The 7,862-nt window shown below is 34.5% G+C and overlaps 2 protein-coding genes across 2 annotated transcripts; one reads left to right on the top strand and one right to left on the bottom strand.

Moving 5' to 3' along the window:
* The first annotated feature begins 298 nt into the window (after positions 1–298).
* On the top strand, positions 299–3,674 carry LOC112722444 (protein NRT1/ PTR FAMILY 2.11). Its single transcript, XM_025773458.3, has 4 exons — positions 299–610; positions 686–903; positions 1,104–1,669; positions 2,607–3,674. The coding sequence occupies exons 1-4, from the start codon at positions 457–459 to the stop codon at positions 3,523–3,525; spliced, it is 1,857 nt and encodes a 618-aa protein (XP_025629243.1). The 5' UTR covers positions 299–456; the 3' UTR covers positions 3,526–3,674.
* Positions 3,675–4,307: 633 nt separating this feature from the next.
* Positions 4,308–7,386, bottom strand: LOC112722443 (protein NRT1/ PTR FAMILY 2.11). Its single transcript, XM_025773457.3, has 4 exons — positions 7,079–7,386; positions 6,786–7,003; positions 6,020–6,585; positions 4,308–5,288 (listed from the first exon to the last, which is right to left on the bottom strand). Exons 1-4 carry the CDS (start codon positions 7,230–7,232, stop codon positions 4,370–4,372), a joined length of 1,857 nt encoding a protein of 618 aa, XP_025629242.1. The 5' UTR covers positions 7,233–7,386; the 3' UTR covers positions 4,308–4,369.
* Positions 7,387–7,862: the final 476 nt, after the last annotated feature.

Below are 7,862 nucleotides of genomic sequence, written 5' to 3'. Positions count from 1 at the left end.
AATGAAATCTCACACGATTAAAAACTCTAATAATAACTAATTGATGACTACAAATCACAAAATTTACTTACCTCTAACACTCCTCATAATTTTATTTGAATTTTGATTCTTTCATACAAGTTTGGAAAATAACTTTAAAATGTTATCGTGGAAAACCAAATCTGATTTTTTTTTTTCAAATTGTAGTTCTTAAAAATTCTTTAGTTATTAAGCGGTAATTTCCTTTTATATATAATATTATATAAAAATAATTAATAAAAATATATCTTTACTTATACGACAAAGTACTGGTATATATGAAAGTTATTGCTTCATAACTGACCTTAGTGTTTTCAACTCTTTCCCAACCGTTCATTCATACATAAATAACTACACCCTCCTTCAATTCTCTTTTGCCCCCACTCACCATTAAAAGATAAGAAGCCATAACACATATGCCTCAACACAAGAACAACAATGGTGGAAACTGAGACTAAGAGTGACACAAACAAGAAACCAACAATGGAGAATAATGAGAAATATGTCACACAAACACAACAACAACATGAACATGATGATGATGATCCGAAGATTAACTACAGAGGCTGGAAGGCCATGCCCTTCATCATAGGTAAGCCACTAATTAACCACTTGAGAATAATTGGAACAACTCTTTCATTCTATCTATCTCTCTCTTTTGCTGCAGGAAATGAAACCTTTGAGAAACTTGGAGCCATTGGAACTTTAGCAAACCTGTTGGTGTATCTAACAACAGTTTTCAACCTGAAGAACATCACAGCCACAAACATGATCAACATCTTCAACGGCAGCACCAACTTTGCAACCTTGATTGGTGCCTTCTTCTCTGATACTTACTTCGGTCGCTACAAAACACTTGGATTCTGCACTACCACCTCCTTTTTGGTACTAATCCAAATTTTAAGGTCAATTTATTTTATTTAATTTGATATGCCAACGGAGCCTTGGAGCAACTGTTGAGCTGTCTCTGTGTTACCGCGAGATGATTGTGCCTTTTATTTAATTTGATATGCATCCTTATTACATCACACATATGAACCTATGAAATATGTGTTGATGATGTTGCTGTATGTGCATGAAAACAGGGCTTGCTTGTGATTCAACTAACAGCAGCATTCAAGAATCTTCATCCACCAGAATGTGGAAATGAGAGCAGCACATGCAAGGGTCCAACAGCGGGTCAAATGGCGTTTCTTCTCTGCGGATTCGGCCTTCTTCTGATTGGTGCAGCCGGTGTTAGACCATGTAACTTAGCATTTGGTGCAGATCAATTCAATCCAAACACTGAATCAGGAAAAAAAGGCGTCAACAGCTTCTTCAATTGGTACTTCTTCACCTTCACCTTTGCACAAATGGTGTCCCTCACACTAATTGTGTATGTTCAATCAAATGTGAGTTGGGCCCTTGGTCTTGGAATCCCTGCGGCTTTGATGCTTCTTTCAGTTGTGGTCTTCTTCTTGGGTACCAAGATTTATGTGAAGGTTCAACCAAGTGGTAGCCCCATAACTAGTATTGTGCAAGTTTTAGTGGTTGCAATCAAGAAAAGGGGACTCAAAAAACTACCTCAAAAAGAGTATCCAATGCTTTCACTCTTCAATTATGTCCCACCTAAGTCTTTGAACTCTAGGCTTCCTTACACTCATCAGTTCAGGTAATGTTTCAAGATCTTGTGTTTGATTTTGCTACCACTTCTAACCTTCTGTTTGAGAAATGTCATTAAGATGAGAAGAAAGAAAAGAAAACTGTTTCTGTTCTTTATTTTACTATTTCAATTTGGTGATTGATATGGCCCCTTAAAGTTTAGTATTTAATTTGTTAAAAAAATTAAAATTTAATATTTAATTTATAAAGTATATAAAAACTAATCGTTTTTAAATATTTGATATTTACTTTAAAAGATAAGTTCTATAAATTTCCACCCAAATGAAAGACATAAAAAAATTGGTCTTTTAATTTTTAGGTCCATAGAAAATCAGGCAAATTATACCTTAAAAGTTAAAACGGAAATATTTGGTTTTGGTTCGATCAACTGTTTTAAACAATTTTGTGTTTCTTTTTGTCTTTATATTTCTGTTGAGACAATTACCAAACATGACCTTAGAACTTTCATTTAGGTTTTTCAACTGTGAATAATTTTGCCATTAGATTTTGATCAAATAAAGTTTTAAGTTTAGATTGATTTTTGAAAAAAAAATTTATTTTCTAAGAAGTTTTTTTTATAGACAAAAGTCATTTCACATCTAAATAGATTTTCTAAAAAGTTTTTTTAAATATTAAAAATATTTTTTATTTTATTTTTTTTAAGTAAAGTATTATTGGCTTTTTAAAAAAATAATTTATTTTTTTAAATAAATATATCCAAATATATTTAAAAATTAATAAAAATACTTTATTTTTTATAAAAAAATATTTTTTTATTTAAATAAATCAATTCAAACCAGCACAAATTAGATTACTTAATGTAATGAGCCCTCCCCCGCCCCAGCCAAAGGCCAAAAGTAAAATAAAAAAAAGATTCCATCATGATATACTTTATATTCTGAGGTGATCTAATATGATAATGAAAAAATAAACGTTACAATGAACAGGGCACTGGACAAAGCTGCAATTATGACCCCACAAGATAAAATAAATCCTGATGGATCTGCAGCTGAACCATGGAAGCTTTGTAGCATGCAGCAAGTGGAAGAAGTGAAATGCTTGGTGAGGGTGTTACCTATTTGGTTCTCAGCAATTTTGTACCATTTAGTTATTGTTCAGCAGCACACTATTCTTGTGTTCCAAGCACTTCAATCAGATAGAAGAGTTGGCCACACCAACTTCAAGATCCCAGCTGCATCTTACTATGTTTTCCTCATGTTGTGTATGACTCTCTGGTTGCCAATCTATGACCGGATATTAGTCCCTTTGATGCGCCGAGTTACGGGAAAAGAAGCCGGCATCACGCTCCTTCAGAGGATGGGAATCGGCATATTCCTCGCTATACTTAGCATGATAGTGTCTGCTTTTGTTGAAGGACATAGAAGAAGCCTAGCTCTAAGCAGTCCTATAGGAATGCAGCCAAGAAAAGGCGCGATTTCATCGATGTCAGCACTTGTTTTGATTCCTCAATTGGCACTAGCAGGGCTATCTGAATCGTTCACTGCTGTTGGACAAGTTGAATTTTACTATAAGCAGTTCCCGGAGAACATGAGAAGCATTGGACAATCACTATTCTATTGTGGCATGGCAGGATCAAGTTACTTGAGCACTCTGTTGATCTCAATTGTTCATAAAACCACGGCCAAATCGGCCACTGGCAATTGGTTGCCGGAGGATCTTAACAAGGGTAGATTGGACTACTTCTATTTCATGATTGCAGTTCTAGAAGTCATGAATTTGGGGTACTTTTTGATGTGTTCAAGATGGTACAAATACAAAGGAAATAACGATAGTTATAATAATAATAGTAGCATTGAACTTAATGGAGTAACTGAAACTTCTGAAACATCAATTAATGGTGTTTAATTATGACTCAAGTCAATAAGACTATAATATTATTAATATTGTATTATTGCATTATCTTAATACTGTGGTGCATTATAGCATTATTATCAGTGTAGTGTAAAGAGTTGTACTGTTTTGTTTGATTCCGTTTAGAAGGATTGTTTTCACTAGAGGCACAAATCTTATATTATTCTGAAGTGTTATTTATCACCACATGTGAGGGACTTTGTTGCTTAGTGGCAATTGAATGCTGATGGAATTTTGTGAAGAGCAATGATGGAACAAGTCATCAAGTTTATTTCCTCTAATTGGCAAGAAATAACAAACCTTGCCAACACTGACGTCATGCTCACTAAGAAAACCATCACCATAATCAACAACAATGAATTCTTCATTTTTGCTTTCTTCTAATCTTGGTGATGGTTGTTGTGCTTCAGCCCTAACAATGGCATCCTTCAAAATGGTAAAGCATGACTCTTCCTCCAACTTCACACAGTTCAGGAATGCAAAAGTAGTACCCTGCTGTCTTTTTAGTGGTAACAACTTTAGTGTAATCTAATAATGGAGCTTTTAGTTGAAAATTCAGGAGCCATCTTTGAAAACAGCTTCGATCAGCAATATCAACCTCTTCCTCCACCTTTTCATCTTTTGGCATTTCAGAAGTGTTGTTCTGAAGTGAAAATATTAAATCTTATATTATTCTGAAGTGTTATTCTAGTGAAAACGATCTCTCTAAACGGAATCAAACAAAACAGTACAGCTCTCTACACTACACTATAATAACGCTATAGTGCACCAAAGTATTAAGATAATCCAATAGTACAATATCAATAATATTACAGTGTCTTATTGACTTGAGTCATAATTAAACACCATTAATTGATGTTTCAGAAGTTTTAGTTATTCCATTAAGTTCAATGCTACTATTATTACTATAACTATCATTATTTCCTTTGTATTTGTACCATCTTGAACACATCAAAAAGTACCCCAAATTCATGACTTCTAGAGCTGCAATCATGAAATAGAAGTAGTCCAATCTGCCCTTGTTAAGATCCTCCGGCAACCAATTGCCAGTGGCCGATTTGGCCGTGGTTTTATGAACAATTGAGATCAACAGAGTGCTCAAGTAACTTGACCCTGCCATGCCACAATAGAATAGTGATTGTCCAATGCTTCTCATGTTCTCAGGGAACTGCTTATAGTAAAATTCAACTTGTCCAACAGCAGTGAACGATTCAGATAGCCCTGCTAATGCCAATTGAGGAATCAAAACAAGTGCTGACATGGATGAAATCGCGCCTTTTCTGGGCTGCATTCCTATAGGACTGCTTAGAGCTAGGCTTCTTCTATGTCCTTCAACAAAAGCAGACACAATCATGCTAAGTATAGCGAGGAATATGCCGATTCCCATCCTCTGAAGGAGCGTGATGCCGGCTTCTTTTCCGGTAACTCGGCGCATTAAAGGGACTAATATCCGGTCATAGATTGGCAACCAGAGAGTCATACACAACATGAGGAAAACATAGTAAGATGCAGCTGGGATCTTGAAGTTGGTGTGGCCAACTCTTCTATCTGATTGAAGTGCTTGGAACACGAGAATAGTGTGCTGCTGAACAATAACTAAATAGTACAAAATTGCTGAGAACCAAATAGGTAACACCCTCATCAAGCATTTCACTTCTTCCACTTGCTGCATGCTGCAAAGCTTCCATGGCTCAGCTGCAGATCCATCAGGGTTTATTTTATCTTGTGGGGTCATAATTGCAGCTTTGTCCAATGCCCTGTTCATTGTAACGTTAATTTTTTCATTATCATATTAGATCACCTCAGAATATAAATTATGTCATGATGGAATCTCTTATTTTACTTTTTGGCCTTTGGCTGGGGCGGGGGAGGGCTCATTACATTAACTAATCTAATTTGTGCTGGTTTGAATTGATTATTTTTAAAAAAATAAATTATTTTTTTAAAAAGCCAATAATTCTTTACTTAAAAAAAATATTTTTAATATTTAAAAATTCTTTTTAGAAAATCTATTTTGATGTGACTTTTGTCTATTAAAAAAAAACTTTCTAAAAAATAAAACATTTTTTAAAAACTAATCTAAACTTTATTTGATCAAAATCTAATCAAGACGAGGCTAAATTATTCACACTTAAAAACCTAAATGAAAGTTCTAAGGTCATGTTTGGTAATTGTCTCAACAGAAATTGAAAGACAAGGAAACACAAACTTGTTTAAAACAGTTGATCGAACCAAAACTAAATATTTTCGTTTTAACTTTTAAGGTATAATTTGCCTTATTTTCTATCGACCTAAAAATTAAAAGGCCAAGTTTTTTATGTCTTTTATTTGGGTAGCAAATTTATGGAACTTATCTTTTAAAGTAAATGTCAAATATTTAAAAATGATTTGTTTTTATATAGTTTTTAAATTAAATATTAAATTTTAATTTTTCAAACAGAAGGTTAGAAGTGGTAGCAAAATCAAACATAAAGTCTTGAAACGTTACCTGAACTGATGAGTGTAAGGAAGTCTAGAGTTCAAAGACTTAGGTGGGACATAATTGAAGAGTGAAAGCATTGGATACTCTTTTTGAGGTAGTTTTTTGAGTCTCCTTTTCTTGATTGCAACCACTAAAACTTGCACAATACTAGTTATGGGGCTACCATTTGGTTGAACCTTCACATAAATCTTGGTACCCACGAAGAAGACCACAACTGAAAGAAGCATCAAAGCCGCAGGGATTCCAAGACCAAGGGCCCAACTCACATTTGATTGAACATACACAATTAGTGTGAGGGACACCATTTGTGCAAAGGTGAAGGTGAAGAAGTACCAATTGAAGAAGCTGTTGACGCCTTTTTTTCCTGATTCAGTGTTTGGATTGAATTGATCTGCACCAAATGCTAAGTTACATGGTCTAACACCGGCTGCACCAATCAGAAGAAGGCCGAATCCGCAGAGAAGAAACGCCATTTGACCCGCTGTTGGACCCTTGCATGTGCTACTCTCATTTCCACATTCTGGTGGATGAAGATTCTTGAATGCTGCTGTTAGTTGAATCACAAGCAAGCCCTGTTTTCATGCACATACAGCAACATCATCAACAAATATTTCATAGGTTCATATGTGTGATGTAATAAGGATGCATATCAAATTAAATAAAAGGCACAATCATCTCGCGGTAACACAGAGACAGCTCAACAGTTGCTCCAAGGCTCCGTTGGCATATCAAATTAAATAAAATAAATTGACCTTAAAATTTGGATTAGTACCAAAAAGGAGGTGGTAGTGCAGAATCCAAGTGTTTTGTAGCGACCGAAGTAAGTATCAGAGAAGAAGGCACCAATCAAGGTTGCAAAGTTGGTGCTGCCGTTGAAGATGTTGATCATGTTTGTGGCTGTGATGTTCTTCAGGTTGAAAACTGTTGTTAGATACACCAACAGGTTTGCTAAGGTTCCAATGGCTCCAAGTTTCTCAAAGGTTTCATTTCCTGCAGCAAAAGAGAGAGAGAGATAGAATGAAAGAGTTGTTCCAATTATTCTCAAGTGGTTAATTAGTGGCTTACCTATGATGAAGGGCATGGCCTTCCAGCCTCTATAGTTAATCTTCGGATCATCATCATCATGTTCATGTTGTTGTTGTGTTTGTGTGACATATTTCTCATTATTCTCCATTGTTGGTTTCTTGTTTGTGTCACTCTTAGTCTCAGTTTCCACCATTGTTGTTCTTGTGTTGAGGCATATGTGTTATGGCTTCTTATCTTTTAATGGTGAGTGGGGCAAAAGAGAATTGAAGGAGGGTGTAGTTATTTATATATGAATGAACGGTTGGGAAAGAGTTGAAAAAACTAAGGTCAGTTATGAAGCAATAACTTTCATATATACCAGTGCTTTGTCGTATAAGTAAAGATATATTTTTATTAATTATTTTTATATAATATTACATATAAAAGGAAATTACAGCTCAATAACTAAAGAATTTTTAAGAAGTACAATTTGGAAAAAAAAAATCAGATTTGGTTTTCCACGATAACATTTTAAAGTTGTTTTCCAAAATTGTATGAAAGAATCAAAATTCAAATAAAATTATTTCAATTGTTCTTAATGTTTAGATAAATATGTGTAGTAATAATAAACTCTTACAAATTTAGTTTTTATTAGTATTTGACGAATTTTTTTTTTAAACGCAGGAAGCTCAACACAGTACAGTGAAGCAGTCTAATAGCAACAAATAAACAAACAAAATACAATAAGTATAGTATCATTAAAAGAAGTCTCCTTGTTATTTTTGGCATTGTCATCAACAACTAAAGGGTCCACACATCTTCATTCGCTGTAGCTCAACACCGT

This window comes from Arachis hypogaea, chromosome 11 (genome assembly GCF_003086295.3).
Source record: "Arachis hypogaea cultivar Tifrunner chromosome 11, arahy.Tifrunner.gnm2.J5K5, whole genome shotgun sequence".
In the NCBI taxonomy this organism is placed as follows: domain Eukaryota; kingdom Viridiplantae; phylum Streptophyta; class Magnoliopsida; order Fabales; family Fabaceae; genus Arachis; species Arachis hypogaea.
This window is presented reverse-complemented; position numbering and strand designations above follow the sequence as displayed.

What these genes read in the sequence shown, in the direction of transcription:
- LOC112722443 (XM_025773457.3), bottom strand. Translation starts at nt 7,232, where the DNA reads ATGGTGGAAACTGAGACTAAGAGTGACACAAACAAGAAACCAACAATG. An exon ending in GGCCATGCCCTTCATCATAG is followed by an intron (nt 7,004 to 7,078) that starts GTAAGCCACTAA and finishes CTTTTGCTGCAG; the next exon opens with GAAATGAAACCTTTGAGAAA. An exon ending in CCTTACACTCATCAGTTCAG is followed by an intron (nt 5,289 to 6,019) that starts GTAACGTTTCAA and finishes TACAATGAACAG; the next exon opens with GGCATTGGACAAAGCTGCAA.
- LOC112722444 (XM_025773458.3), top strand. Translation starts at nt 457, where the DNA reads ATGGTGGAAACTGAGACTAAGAGTGACACAAACAAGAAACCAACAATG. An exon ending in GGCCATGCCCTTCATCATAG is followed by an intron (nt 611 to 685) that starts GTAAGCCACTAA and finishes CTTTTGCTGCAG; the next exon opens with GAAATGAAACCTTTGAGAAA. An exon ending in CCTTACACTCATCAGTTCAG is followed by an intron (nt 1,670 to 2,606) that starts GTAATGTTTCAA and finishes TACAATGAACAG; the next exon opens with GGCACTGGACAAAGCTGCAA.